Source organism: Prenolepis imparis, unplaced genomic scaffold, assembly GCF_030444845.1.
Source record: "Prenolepis imparis isolate NDT839.2.m4 unplaced genomic scaffold, iyPreImpa1.0 SCAF_4, whole genome shotgun sequence".
NCBI classification, from domain to species: Eukaryota; Metazoa; Arthropoda; class Insecta; order Hymenoptera; family Formicidae; genus Prenolepis; species Prenolepis imparis.
In genome coordinates, this window is record NW_028141162.1 from 10,158,667 (window position 1) to 10,174,352 (window position 15,686).

General features: G+C 43.3%; 1 protein-coding gene across 9 annotated transcripts in view; it reads left to right on the forward strand.

The window, feature by feature from the left end:
• Positions 1 to 15,686, forward strand: part of Kug (FAT atypical cadherin kugelei) — a 310,268-nt gene that overhangs the window by 289,389 nt on the left and 5,193 nt on the right. For 8 of the 9 annotated variants that reach the window (XM_083036464.1, XM_083036465.1, XM_083036470.1 and 5 more), the window contains 13 exons: positions 1,744 to 1,896; positions 2,368 to 2,581; positions 2,873 to 4,433; positions 4,712 to 5,282; positions 5,390 to 5,561; positions 5,658 to 5,882; positions 6,721 to 6,744; positions 8,596 to 8,832; positions 8,950 to 10,002; positions 10,088 to 10,731; positions 10,961 to 12,358; positions 12,453 to 12,590; positions 12,680 to 15,388. In XM_083036464.1, the coding sequence (XP_082892590.1) occupies positions 1,744 to 1,896; positions 2,368 to 2,581; positions 2,873 to 4,433; positions 4,712 to 5,282; positions 5,390 to 5,561; positions 5,658 to 5,882; positions 6,721 to 6,744; positions 8,596 to 8,832; positions 8,950 to 10,002; positions 10,088 to 10,731; positions 10,961 to 12,358; positions 12,453 to 12,590; positions 12,680 to 15,388 (9,099 nt within the window). The remainder of the gene's footprint in view (positions 1 to 1,743; positions 1,897 to 2,367; positions 2,582 to 2,872; positions 4,434 to 4,711; positions 5,283 to 5,389; positions 5,562 to 5,657; positions 5,883 to 6,720; positions 6,745 to 8,595; positions 8,833 to 8,949; positions 10,003 to 10,087; positions 10,732 to 10,960; positions 12,359 to 12,452; positions 12,591 to 12,679; positions 15,389 to 15,686) is intronic. The other variant, XM_083036467.1, reaches the window with a different exon arrangement.

Below are 15,686 nucleotides of genomic sequence, written 5' to 3' on the forward strand. Positions count from 1 at the left end.
TTTCCAAAGGATTTTAAATGTATATATCGCGTAACATCTGCGAGAAGAGAAAAACATTAATTTTTATACGCACGATCGAACAGTCGAACGGAAATAGGGCGAAACTACAATAGATTGCGTCTGCATATATCTCACAGGCGCGTTTGAAATTTGCAAACAGCGCAGAAGCTCGGTGCATGTGCGAAAATGCATGTGCCGCGATAAAACGAGTTCGTACGCCGAGAGAGATATCCGAGAGATGTCTTCCTTCTCTTCCGCGACAACGTAATTAGTCAAATTTATATTTCGCGTCTTGATTTCTCGATTCTCTGCGCGACGTCGTCCGGAAGAGATACACGCGAAAAGAGGAATGCATCGCCATCAACAAACCAGGCATGTATGTACGAAGGAGAAAAATGTTCGCTCGGAAAGGAGAAGTATCGGAGCTACAGCGGAAACTACGGAAAATAATGTGTAGACAAGCATATGTTTCCATATATGCATATATCGGACTTTCTCTCTCTCTATCTCTTGCTGAAGATAGCAGGCGAATGCACTCGTGTAGTAGTTCTCGTTTCACACGGCTACTATCTCACGTTCTTAATGTCATCGCGATCGCGATCGTGGACACGCTTTAAACTGATCATGACACGTGGCAATAGAACGGCTGCTATACATTTCGTTATCACGATAATCTTAATTTTTTTCTTTTTATTTTTAATGTACCGCATGCGAATTGTATGAATGTGCTTCGAAGATTCATTGTTTCGCGACGCTACAAGGAACATATCATTGCGAGCACAAGTATTTTGTTTAAAAGATAAATAATACACTCCTCACACAATAATTAAGGGATCAAAAAAATTGTTTAAAAAATAGACAAACTTTAAATAGCTGTAACTTTGTTTAAAAAAATGAGAATTTAAATTTTAAAAAAGAGTTTCAAAGATTGAAATCTTTACTTTCGAAAGGTCACTGCTGTTCTTAATTTTCTTCAATTCTGATATCTTTTACATACAGAAAACGACAAATTTAACGAAATGGAAAATTTTCTTTTTACTTTGTAGACGTGTCGCATGTACAAAAAGATTTGAAAAAATTGCTGTACGATGATTTTTAACGGAGTTATGAACGATCAAAGTGAAAATGATCATTTTCTCTTCAATTCTCGATAACTTGATAAGGAAAAATCAAAATTTAAATTTTTAAAAACGATTTTGCAGGGTGTAAACTTCAAGCTTTAACGCAAAAAAGTTAAACAATTTTTTCAAATTTTTTGTACACGCGACACGTCTACAAAGTAAAAAGAAAATTTTCCATTTCGTTAAGTTTATCGTTTTCTGTATGTAAAAGATATCAGAATTGAAGAAAATTAAAAACAGCTCTGACCTTTCAAAAGTAAAGATTTCAAGCTTTGAAACTCTTTCTTTAAAATTTAAATTCTTATTTTTTGAAACAAAGTTACAGCTATTTAAAGTTTGTCTATTTTTTAGACAATTTTTCGATTTTGTTGTTAATTATTGTGTAGAGTGTATAATATATTGCGCCGACGTATCTTTTATTTCAGATTAAAAAAAATTTTTTTAATGATCTTATGATGGAAATAATTATGTTACACGAATCACTGTCCGTGCAATGTTAATTTTATTTACAGTATATTCTCTATACGCGGTTATAGATTAGACTAACATTTGATTTATACCATAGTAGATGAATTTACCCTAACACAACAATATGCGAGATAACTCTCGAAATTTGCGTTAGGTTCTTGCATACGATCAAGATATCGGAGAAAATGGAAGAATTCAGTATAGCATCAAGGGCGGTCGAGGAAAGGGCAAGTTTAAAATTCATCCCAGCACAGGCATGGTGTACTCCCAGCGTGGGTTCGAGGCTGGTCAAGAATACGAAATGATGGTAAATAGTGCACAAATAACTGTCTTATTTAAGAAAGGAATCATGATTTTATCGTAATCAAGATATCGAGTAAGATCGATTCGCGAAATTTAATAACTGGAAATAGAGACTCTTTATGTGAACGATTTAAGATAAATAATAATATAAAAGAACGAGAGATAATTGTTCACTCGTGAGTTGTGGATTAATGTCTCGTAAATAAGTGAAAATTCTTATAAAGATAATAAAAATGAAATGATAATGAATAGAGAATATCTAAATTGTTATTATATTCCTGTAAAATTGTGTAAATCTATACTGACGTATAAAAGAAGGATATTGGAGCAAGAAGAAATTGGAGTAAGATTTACATCGTATTACGCAAATTACATCAAATTGGGTCTCAGATTCTGACTTTATAATGCAGCATATTCATACCGATATAAACTCGATTCCGAATCGGAACTTCCACGTACGCTATATATTCCATAGATACGAGCGGCCGATCACGGAGAACCCCCGCGTAGTCATCAGACTCGAGTTTCCGTTCAAGTTGTAGATGCACCAAAGGAATCGGAGAACCCTCCGGCGTTCAAGACAAATAATCAAAGCGTGCAAGTCACGGAAAGCGATCAGGCGGGCTTTTTGGTCGCGCTTATGCAAGCCAGCGACAAGGACGGTGATCCTTTGTGGTACGATATTTTAGGTAAGGAATCGATACTTTTTGTTAATAACAGGCATAGTATTCTTTTTTGTACTCGAAAAAAGCATAGTCGTGCAGTGATTAAAATTTTAAATTCTACGATAGCACATACAAAGATAAAAATAGAAATGATGCAATATTAATTTTTTTATAAAAATATCGGACTTTTTTATCATCGTTTTTTAAGCGCGCAATATGATTACGTATATTAGACATATAGTATGATGGAATAAAGTGCGATATATCACGAAAAGAGAAAGATAGGTCATCCTAATGTCTACCGGTGCATTTTAGACGGCGACAAGCGCGACGAGTTCTTCATCGGCCGCGACAACGGAAACGTGCTGCTGGCCAAGAGGCTGGACTGGGAGACTCAGAACTTTTACAATCTCACGATCGGTGTAACGGACGGCGTGCACACGGCGCTGACGCAGCTACTCGTTACGGTGATCGACATCAATGATCACCGACCGGAATTCACCGAGAGCACGTATCGCGTCGACATTTCCGAGAATGTCGAGGAGGGCGAGAGGATCCTGCAGCTACACGCGACCGACGAGGACGAGGACAAGAAGGTCTTCTATAGCCTGCACGCGGCGCAGACTCAGGCCTCGCTCGAGATCTTTCACGTGGACTCGGTTCTGGGCTCGGTTACGCTGAAGAAACCGCTCGATCGAGAGACCATCGAGGAGCACGTGCTAACGGTGATGGTCAAGGATCAGGGCACCCCGGCCAAGCGTAATTACGCCCGGGTGATTGTCACCGTGCACGATCACAACGATCACCAGCCCGAGTTCATCAGCGAGATTATTCAGGGCAAGGTGTACGAGACGTCGCCGATCGGCACGGCGGTGGTCCAGATGTGCGCGATCGATTGCGATCGCGGCGAGAACGCCAGGATCACCTATTCGATCACGTCCGGCAACGTCGGCAACGCCTTCTCTATCGATCCGGATCTCGGTTTCATCCGCGTCGCTCGCGAGCTCGACCTCGGCGTCTCGTCGGAATACATACTTCTCGTGAAAGCGACCGATCACGGTTCTCCCGCGTTAACCAACTCAGTACCGGTGCACGTGATGGTGACGATGGCCGACAACGCGCCGCCGCGATTCACCCAGAAGGAGCTGTCCGCGGAGATATATGAGAATCAGCAGCTGGGCACGTACGTGAAGCACGTGGAGGCGAGGAGCACATCGTCCATGCAGTTCGAGATCGTGCGCGGTAATCGCGACGACACGTTCTTCGTGAATCCGAGCACCGGCGTGATCGTCATCAAGAGTCAGCTGGACTACGAGAAGACCAAGTTCTACAATCTGACGGTGTCGGCGACAAACATGGCTGGCGCGTCGGCCACGTGCCACGTCATTGTTCATGTTCTCGACAGGAATGACAACGCGCCGCGATTCCTGCAGGCGCTCTACAGCGGCGAGATCAGCGAAGGCGCCAGCATCGGTTCCCTCGTCCTCACCAACACCAGCGCCCCGCTGGTTATCAAGGCCGAGGATGCCGATTCCGAGTTGAACGCGTTGCTCAATTACGACATCGTCGAGGACTTACCGCGAAAATTCTTCCACATAGACTCCAGCACCGGCGCCATTCGCACGGTCATGTTGCTCGATCACGAGACCATACCGATGTTTTCGTTCCACGTGAAGGTCTCGGATCTCGGCAAGCCGAAACTCTCGTCCGAGACTACCGCCAAAGTGATGATAACCGTGACGGATGTCAACGATTGTCCGCCCAAATTCTTCAAGACTGATTACAACGTCACCCTTCTGACGCCGACGTACAAGAATGTCGCCGTTATTCGAGTGAACGCCGTGGATCCCGACAGCTCCGAGGGAACCGCATTGAGGTATGTAAAAATATCTGAAAAAAAAAACAATATGTTTTTATTCAGTTGTTAAAATTCTTAATATTCATATCTCATATTTATCGTTAACTACTGTTTAATTTATAATTGGGTTTTCAACCGTGCAATTTTTACAATTTTGAAAGAGTAAACTTGGATCAGTATCTGTGAATAATTTTTCAATTATCCATTATCTCAAAATATCGAATGTTTTAATATTATCGCGATATAATATTAATATCTGTAGCTTTTATAGACCACGCATTTTATATTCGTTACAGATACGACATCATTGACGGGAATAAGGCGCACACATTCGATATAGATGCTCAGAGCGGCATCATTACGGTTCATAATCCGGAACGTATGAAGAGAAGCTATCTCCTTCACGTGCGAGTATCAGACGGCAAGTACCCGAGCGTGACGCAGGTGAACGTGACGGTGGAGAAGTCGGAGAATTCCGGTTTGATCTTCCAGAAGAACGTCTACGAGGGTGCCATCCTGGAGAATTCCACGAAAATTACGACCGTAGTGGTGGTAAATGTCCTCGGTAGCTCGTTGAACGAACACATTGTCTTCAGCATTCTTAATCCCACCGACATGTTCGTAATCGGGCCGACTTCCGGCGCGATCAGAACCACCGGCGTACGATTCGATCGGGAGGTGTGCGATCATTACGAATTAATCGTCGAGGCCAAGAGTCACCCACCGGACCGGGAGAAGCCGAGGGTGGCTCACGTTATAGTGAACGTCACCATTCTCGACATCAATGATAATTGCCCGATGTTTGTTAATCTACCCTACTACGCTGTCGTGTCTGTCGACGCACAAAAAGGCGAAGTCATTACGAAGGTAGAGCAATTTCTTTTTAATACATGATTTAGATTTTGCTTTTTTCAATTAATCTTCAAGTCTTACATATATGTGAATTCTACAATAAAAACCTCTTGCTTGTTCAGGTTCACGCGATTGACATGGATAGCGGCGATAACGGCGAGGTGAGATACGAATTGAAGAAAGGTCACGGAGAGCTGTTCAAGGTGTGTCGAAAAACGGGCGAGATATCGTTGAAGCAGAATCTCGAAGGTCACAATCGCGAGTATCAGCTTACAATTGCCGCGTACGACGGCGGTAAGTTGGTTAAAAACAAAAAGTTGAAATACAAAGTCAATAACTCGCGCTTTCCACTTGATCCCGTCTCAAATGAGCTTCTAAATATGATTGCAGGAATAACGCCGTGCTCCATTGAAGTGCCAGTCAACGTGAAGGTGATAGATCGCTCGATGCCGGTATTTGACAAGCAATTCTACACGGATAGCGTGCTCGAGAGTATAGAAGTACATTCACCCCTGGCGTTATCCATTCAAGCTGAGTCACCTTTGAATCGCAAACTCATATACAGCATTACTAAGGGCAATGATTTTGAGGAGTTTGCTCTGGATTTCAACACGGGTAAGTAAAATGCGCGATATAAATTTCTTAGCATGTGTTGTCGGATATGACAAACGTGAATTTTACGTTAGAAAATTATTTCGTATGACATAGCGTAACGTTGTAAAAATAATATGATACGGTAAAAAATGGTAGAAACGTATAAAAATTGACGATATTATGTATTTTCGCTGTTAGTCGCGCAACAAATAAAATGTTATAAAATAAATTCATTTAAAAATTTTGTTAATCGACAAAAATGGCAAACACGCGTTATATTATTATATCAAAATCTTTTTAAACAAAAAATATGTAAAAATTATATTAAAATGAATATTTTATCGGGATCCGAGTTAAACATTCCCGTTTTTATTTCATAACTTGGCTATGGGACTTATACTCTGTTCAAACTACAGAAGGATTTCTTACGATATATTGCTAGTTTGGCTATACCTAAGTAAACATCGTCAGTTTTGTTGCATTATGGTAGCTGGTTACTAAGTTCTAATCGCATAACGGTATTGGTTAGGAGAATAAGAAGAAAATAGGGAAGTGTCGAGAAAATATATTTTTAATCTGTCATAATTTTAATAAGATTTTTTTTCAAAATCTTAGCGTCGATTCTATGTTTGATGTTATAATGCATTCTTTTCGATTTTATTGTTTCTGGCTTTTTCTAATGAATATATTTTTCGATTACGTATCTTTTAGTAGCTGCTCGTATTTATACATATTTATTTCTCATAGATTGTTTAGAATTTGCGTTTAGAATCATAATATTTGTCCTATATGTATCTCTTACGATTGCTTGTCTGGAAACTAGAAATTAAAGTTTTGTTGTATCTCCCTGTTTTCGCAGCCCCTGACAGTAACAATGGTCCTTGTGAGTATAAAATAAAAATTCTAGTTCTATCGGTCTGTGCTGTGTTGCTACGCTATGTTGCACACATGTTGGCTCTGTGTCTTTCATGCACGAATATAATATCATAGGCAAATTGCTGCAGTTGGGTCGAACGGATTGAGGGAATGCGCGAGCAACGAAATTGAACTTGAATAAATCTGAAATTCAATAACTAAATCGCGAAAGTGGCTTAACTTGATAACAAATTGAATGCAATATGAAACTTTTACATTTAAATTTCTTTGCTTGTACTTTTAATTCGAAGACTCTTAATTCATTTTCTATATCTGTATGATGAATTCTCGTATATATTCTTAGAGAAAGAAATTAGACAACTTTTTGATTCGTATTTAAAAGAAATGGATTTTTACTGTCATGCACAATATAAAATTAAAGTTTTATAATTTTTTTTACCGGAAATTGTTAATTAACAATTTAGAATATATATCGATACGTTTATCGATTCCCGCAGTGCTTGATTGCATTTCCAATTAACATTTTGATCGATGCAAATTATTCAATTATCTTATGCAATTTGGTAATTGCATAAGATCAACACGCTGAAACTACAACTGTCAATTTCCTTTTAATATATATGTAAAATATATATAGTTATTGTATTACACGAAAACTCATTTACTTCGAATTAGATGCAACTAATATAACTAAACTACAGACATTGACACGATCTATTGTCTCAAAATTTGCGCAAGATGCATTTCGTTATATTTTCCAAATTTGGCATGTTCATTTTTCCACGTCTCTTAATCTCTTCCTCCCCCAAATAATTTTATGCGATAATCTATTATTTGTAACACTTAATCAGACGTATTAATCACGATGCATGATATGCCGTAGTGAAAGTAACACTAAACGCTTGATTGCTAGCTACGATTGCTAACTTGTGATATAAGCTTGTTGCACATGTATTCACTTGGAAATTAATATTCTCTCTCACGAAGAGAAAAAGTTAAAAAAAAATATTTAATTCTGCTCTTTCGATGATCTCTCTTTCTCTCTCTTTCTCTCTTCTATTCTGTAATCCGCTTTGGTCGTATATACTATTCCACAAAATTAATTTTGTTCTTGCTTCCCGTTTTTCTACGATCGTAATCTGGACGGGTCTCGTTAAATTGTAATCGCGATGGAACCACACGAAACCGGCTTGGAGCACAATAGCTGCTTACACGCACTATCGTTCCACGATCCGAGGCCGCTCTAGACACATCATAAATATTTCGCCTGGATGTGAACGTGCGCGGCCCACCCATTTTCTCATTTTCTTCACGAGATTTCAATAGCTTCAACCTGCTCGCATGACGTGCTTGCACCTTACGTAAGGCAGAGTGCCATTATCTTTATATCCTATTTTCTGGATTATTTAAATTTAAAAAGATTTGATAACACCAAACTATGCGATATCGTAACGATGTCAATTCTTATATCTCTCGAAAGGTGCAAGCACATATTTCAATAGCATTGGCAAATTATTCACAATATTTTTTTCGACTTTTTTTATATATAAACTTGCATTCGTCGTTGTCTTCCAGTGTCTACGGATCCGTTGAATTTACAGAAATATCATCACAGCTTTACAGAAATGCCATGTCACGTAAATTTCTATGACGATCACCTGAATTCACCGTTCTAAATGATTGCAAAATAGAAACAATAATAATACAAAACCATTGTAGATTAATTTCTTACACACACATGTAGTTCCACTTTTCATAGTTAAAAAAAACGCTTGGCGTAGAAAACATTCGACGGATACGTAGACACTCCGCTGCATAGTGCTTGATGGGTCTACAATTTTCTCTTCGTATAAATCAGGTGTAATCTATGTGGTGGATGAGCTGGATTATGAACAAAAGAAGCAGTACGAACTGACGGTACGCGCCACCGACAGCGTGTCAGGCGTTTACGCCGAGGTGCTCGTCAGCATTCTCGTTCTGGACGTAAATGACTGTCCGCCCGAATTCACGCAAGACTCTTACAACATCTCGGTATCGGAAGCTGCACCGTTCGGCACCTCCGTCCTGCGAGTGACTTCGAGGGATAATGACACGGGTAAGCGTTATAAATTAAACTTTGCTTTCACCCTAATCATCGGATTATCTCTTCTAGATTTATTATATAGATAAAATTTAGAGAAAGCATCTATCAATCATATCTATCTTTCCACAGGCGTAAATCAACAAGTCCGTTACGCCATTCAAAACGACACGGAGAACAGCACGGATCTCTTCCACATCGATCCCGACGAGGGTGTGATATTTCTCAAGCGATCCTTGGACCATGAAGCTCACGAGTCTCATCATTTCACGGTGATCGCCATGGATCGTGGCATGCCGAGTTTGTCGAGCACGGCACACGTCTGGGTAAGCGTGATCGACATGAACGACAATCCGCCAAAGTTCGAGCAGCCTTCGTACACCTGTTCTCTATCGGAGCACGCCGAGCGCGGTCAATTCGTGACGGTGGTGTCGGCCAGCGATCCGGATTATGTCGATGAGAAACTGACGTATACCATCGTGGGCGGTAACGAACAGCAAACGTATAACATCGGCCAATCGACCGGCATCATCTCGCTGATAAACATGCAGAACTTTGGCGAACAGAAACTCAGCATGCTCAATGTTTCCGTCACCGATGGTGTCTACACCAGCTTCACCCGTGTCAAGATCGAGATCCTGCCGGCGAACAGGCATAATCCAAAGTTCCCGAATCCGGTGGTCGAGGTGACTGTTCTGGAGAATCAGCTGCCCGGTAGACTGGTTACTAGCGTAATCGCCGAAGACGAGGACTTTGGCGAGTACGGCGCGATCACGTACGCGATAATGTCGGAGATGATGAAGGAGATATTCGACATAAACAAACGCACCGGCGAAATCGTAACGCGCAAGAAACTCGATCGAGAAGAACAGAAACGCTACGAAATACCGGTCATGGCGATGGACGGCGGCGGTAGAGTCGGATTCGTGATGGTGCGTGTCAAGGTTGGCGACGAGAATGATAATCCGCCGGTGTTCCTTCTCAGAGAATACAAAGCGACCATTCAAGCTAACTTGTCCATGAATACATCGTTCCTGAAAGTCAAAGCGCAGGATGCGGACGAGGACGAGGCGGCCAAGATTGTTTATTCCATCTACGATTTGCAAACGTCACCAGTTAAAACTCTGTTGGGTATAAACCCCGACACAGGATCTCTCTATTTGCAGAAAAGCGCTGTACCGTGGGGTAAGTAAAAAGATTGCATTTTATTTTTACTGTAGGCATCTTGGAAACTTTATCAACATCGCGAATAAACATTCATTATTTTTAGAAAATCAATTATTCGAGCTCTTCATTCGTGCGGAAGATAAAGGTACAACTACACATCACGCCGACGTACCACTCAGCATCTATATAATGGGTCCCCACGATATTCCTCCTCTGTTTGAGCGAAAAGAAGATAAATTCTTCATAAGGGAAGACTCTTCTGTCGGCACGCCGATTACGAAACTCAAAACTGTCACCAACAGCACCGTCACGTATCGCATAGTGTCGGGTGACGAGGACAACCCGCTCTTTGCGATTGATTCTTACGGTCAAATCACTTTGGCGAGACCATTGGACCGGGAACTGAAGGACAATCACTTGATCGGTATCCTCGCCGAGACTGATTCCAGCCCGCCACTCACGGCTCTCGCTGAGATCTCTCTTCAAGTGTTGGACGAGAATGATCACGCGCCGAAATTCGAGAGCAGTCCGTATACGATTAGCTTGGCCGAAAACATCGAGGAAGGAACGTCTATATTAAAAGTTATCGCACACGACAAGGATCTCGGTAGTAATGGCGAAGTGCGTTACTCTTTTGGATCGGACATAGGGGAATTGGCAAACGTTTTTACGGTAGACGCCTATACCGGTTGGATATCGACCTTGGTGCAACTCGATAAGGAGAAGCAACCGGAATATAAGTTTCAGGTAAATATGTATAATATTATATTAATATTTAAATTAATTAATATTTATTTAATTAATATTATATATTTATATATATTAAATATATTATCTCTATATCTTATATATATTATATATATAATATATTATTATATTATATTATTATATTTTATATTTAATATATTTCTGAATACATTTATTTATTTATATATACAGTATATATGTATATATCACGTAATAATTTTCTTTCCAGGTGGTCGCCACTGACAACGGAAATCCGAAACACTTTGCGAGGACATCGGTACACGTGAAACTAAAGGATTATAACGATAACGCGCCCGCATTTGTCAACGATCGTTACGAAGCCACGGTGAACGAGGACGCTTTACCAGGAACGGTTGTAGTGAAGCTGATCACCGTCGATAAAGATTCGGACGTTAATACGCCGGTAGAATTTTACATAACGTTCGGTGATCCTAGATCGCAATTTCAAATCAGATCTACCGGTGAAGTGTACGTGGCGAAATCCTTGGATAGAGAAACCATCGATCGTTACGAGCTCGAGATTATCGGTACCGACGGAAAGTTCGTCTTCGAGACGAAAGTGACGGTGCAAGTTTTAGACGTCAATGACAATCCGCCGTATTGTCTGCGGTATCGTTACAGAGAGATACTTTCCGAAGGTTCGCATCCCGGCGCCTATGTTCTGACCGTGTTGGCCACTGATTACGATGATGAACCGAACGCTAAGCTACGATTCTATTTAACCGGCGACAATAATGACAAATTCTCGTTAGATAGGGAAACGGGCGTATTGAAAACCATCGGACAACTCGACCGGGAGACCCAAGCCAAATATTCCCTGATGGCTCACGTGCAGGATCGAGACAAGCCAACCTGGGAGTGCTCGTCGCAATTAGAGATTCTCATCTCCGATCTCAATGACAACGCGCCGAAATTCACTATGCAGACGTACAGCAGCACCTTGCCCGAGGACGTGGAAATCGGCACCCTAGTGACGAAGGTGCACGCTACAGATGATGATATTGGTATCAATCGGAAAATCAGATACGAATTTATCGACTCGTCGGACGGTCATTTTCTCATCGCGGCGGATAGCGGGATAGTCACCCTGGCCAAGCCGTTGGACAGAGAAACCAAGGCCATGTACAATGTAACAATTCAAGCGCTGGATCAGGGCACCCCACAGCTGATGGGCGTCGCGTCGCTCATCGTTAATGTGCAGGACATCAATGACAATCCGCCTGAGTTTGCCTCCAAGATCTACTTCGCGAGAGTGCCTGAGATATACGCGGTCGGTACCGAAGTGGCTCGAGTACTCGCTACATCCAAGGATACGGGAATCAATGCCGATATATATTACTCAATCGTCGGTGGCAACGAACACAAGAAATTCCAGATAAACACCAAAACGGGCGTCGTAACTATCGCCGAACAGTTGGACTACGAACGGGCTCGCGATTACTTCCTCACTATCCAAGCTGTCGACGGAGGTGTTCCACCGTTAAGTAATCACGCCTCTGTCAACATAACTGTTACTGACAGCAACGACAACGCGCCGAGCTTCACCGAGGTTTCATACAGAGCTTTCGTGAGGGAAGACGCGAAAATCGGAGACAAAGTTACACAAGTGAGTTTGAAAAGAAGCTTCGCGCACAAGTGAAACACGATAGATCTTACATATTGAGACATTATATTTTAATTGTTTTTTAAATGTTTTTCAGGTACGTGCGAACGATTTGGACAGCGAGGAAAACGGCAATATATCGTATTTCATAGAACGGGGCGACAGACAGAAGCAGTTCTCCATGGACCGAAAAACCGGACAAATAACTGTTGCTGGACCATTGGATCGAGAAGAAGTTAGTATAAAAAAATATATCCTATATTACAAATATATCAAACTTAAAATATTTCAAAATATTATTATACATAACATTGTCTCTCTTAGATCGCGAGCTACGTATTGGAAGTTCATGCGCGTGACAACGGTATACCGATGCTCTCCAGCTTCGTGATGGTGAACATCGAGATTCTGGACGCGAATGACAATCCACCATTGTTCTCCCTGCCGAATTACACCGCTATAGTGCAGGAGGACAAACCGCTCGGCCACACGGTTCTGCAATTCGTGGTCACTGACGCGGACATCGAGCCGAACGCCGAACCGTATACCTTTGATTTTCGCTCTGGGAACGAGGGCGATGCTTTCCGACTAGAGCAGGACGGCACTCTGCGAACGGCGACCAAGTTCAATAATAGAGTGAAGGATAAATACGTACTGCACGTTCGGGTATTTGATAACGGCAGCCCGCCGTTGTACTCGGACGCGTGGGTCGTAATCACGGTAATCGAGGAATCGCAATATCCGCCGGTGATCACACCCCTCGATGTAATTGTCAATTCTTACATGGACGAGTATCCCGGCGGTATCATCGGAAAAATCCACGCGACCGATCAAGACCAGTACGACACGCTACTCTTTAGTCTGGTGCCGTCTTCGCCGATCCCAAATACGAATCTCTTCCAAATAGACAAGATCGACGGTACATTGGTGGCCTTACCTAGACTCGATGTCGGCGAATATAGAATAAACGTCAGTGTGACGGATGGTAAATTTCACTCGTACTCTATCGCGAAAGTCAACGTCGACCTTGTGACCGATAAGATGCTCGAGAATTCGGTGATTGTGAGATTCCGCGAAGTTAGCCCGGAAGACTTCATGCTGAGCCATCGCAAGGGCTTTGTCAGGACCGTCCGCAACGCGATGAATTGCCGGCTCAAGGACATCGTCATCATCAGCGTGCAACCGTCGGTTGACGAGGCGAATCTGATCAAATCGCGGGCGATTCGCCAGGCGGTGCACAACGATCTCGATCTTCTGTTCGCCGTGAAGAAGGCAGCGAGTCCCATAGGTTCATTGGGCTTCTACGCTTCGGAAAGCATACGCGAGGCGCTGAATCAACGTGTGGAGGAACTGGAGGAGTCGACGAAATTGGTCGCCGAAGAGATCGTTCGTTCCAAGTGCAACAAAGGCTATTGCTTTTACGGCGAGTGCCAGGACAAGATCACTCTCGAGCCCACGCAAATCACGCCCGTGTCCACCGACGTGATGAGCTTCGTGTCGCCGCGACACAAACACAAAATGGAATGTATTTGCAAGGAAGGTTACGCCGGCAATCATTGCGAAGTAGTGGTCAACGAGTGCGCCAGGGATCCTTGTCCTATGTTCAAGGTCTGCGTGCCGGACTCGTCTGTGCAAGGATATTCCTGCCAATGTCCTGAGGGATTCGCCGGTCAAATCTGCGACATCGACATCTCCAAGTGCCATGACGAATCGTGCTACATTCCACGGAATCCCATATCCTTCAGTGGCAAGAGTTACGCGCATTACAGAATCGACAAGGCGTTGATACGGCAAACGATCGAGGATCGTTTGAGTCTGTCCTTGAGAATCCGAACGGTGCAGCCCACCGGCAATCTGATGTACGCGGCCGGCAAGGTAGACTACAATATCCTAGAGATCGTTAACGGCGTCGTGCAATATAAATTCGATTTGGGTAGCGGCGAGGGACTGGTCAGGGTGAGCAGCGTGTACGTGAGCGATGGACAGTGGCACGAGATCCAACTAGAACGAGAGAGCAACGGCGCTCGACTCACCGTCGATGGTAAACACATCGCTCACGGCTCCGCGCCCGGGATCAACGACATCCTGAATCTGCAGTCGGACGATTTATATCTGGGCGCCGAGGTACGACAGCATCCGTCTATCATCGGTTTCGAGGACGTGCAGCGCGGCTTCATCGGCTGCATGGACGATGTCAGGATTGCCCGGGTGTCCGTACCGCTGCACATGAGTGGCGCCAGCAGCGTCGCGATCTTCAAGGGTTTCAAGGGACAGGTCAAGTTCAGCTGCGACACAGCGACCATTTTGGTGCCACCGGGAGTCTGCGGTTCACAGCCCTGTCAGAACGGCGGTACCTGCAAAGACATGGGCGGCGATAGCTACGAGTGTCAGTGTCACAATCGATTCGCCGGTTTCGCCTGCGAAATCGATACCGATCCATGCGCCTCGTCGCCCTGCCTCTACGGCGGCCGTTGTAAGATCCTGCCGGAGGATGGCGACTACGTCTGCGAATGCGTCGGGCCGAATCTCAGCGGCAAACGCTGCGAGTACGGCAGATACTGCAATCCGAATCCATGTATCCACGGTGGCGTGTGCGAGGAGGGTAACAACGGTCCGATCTGCAAATGTCAAGGTTTCACCGGTGAACGTTGCGAGGCCGACGTGAACGAGTGCGACGCGAACCCGTGCACGAACGGCGGCACCTGCGTCAACGAGATCGGCACGTATCGGTGCATCTGTCCGCCGAACATGACCGGTTTGAACTGCGGCAATCCGGCTTTCTCCACGCCCATCATATCCAGCCACTTCAACATCACGTGGCAGCATCTCATGTATTTTGGCATCGCGGTGTTGCTCAATTTAATGCTCATCATCATATTCTTTGTTCTTCGGCGGATCAGACTGAAGCGGACTAGAGCGCGCGCCAACAACATCAACAACGAGACGCGGAAACAGATCGTTCTGAATTCCGCGAGGCCGCACGAGCACGAGTTCAAGCGCAGTTCGAAGCTAAGCAATCTAGAAGTCATACAGGTACTACTACGTTTTGATGATTAGATATTATATCTTAGTCTCATCGTGCACAGTATAAAAGCATGAACTCTCGAGAGCTAACATAAGTTCATTTCTGAAGGCATTATTTCATTCATCGACATAAAGACACTGAAGCGAGACTTTACCGTCAATACTCTTTTGTCTAATAATTTTATAATCTACGATTGAGATATAATGCCTTCACATTCATCTCTACGCTGTTTAGTAATCGATCTCGATGCTGTTTTATTTTTGGTTTGCTATCATCGATTTGCCGAGACGCGATACAATCCCTCCC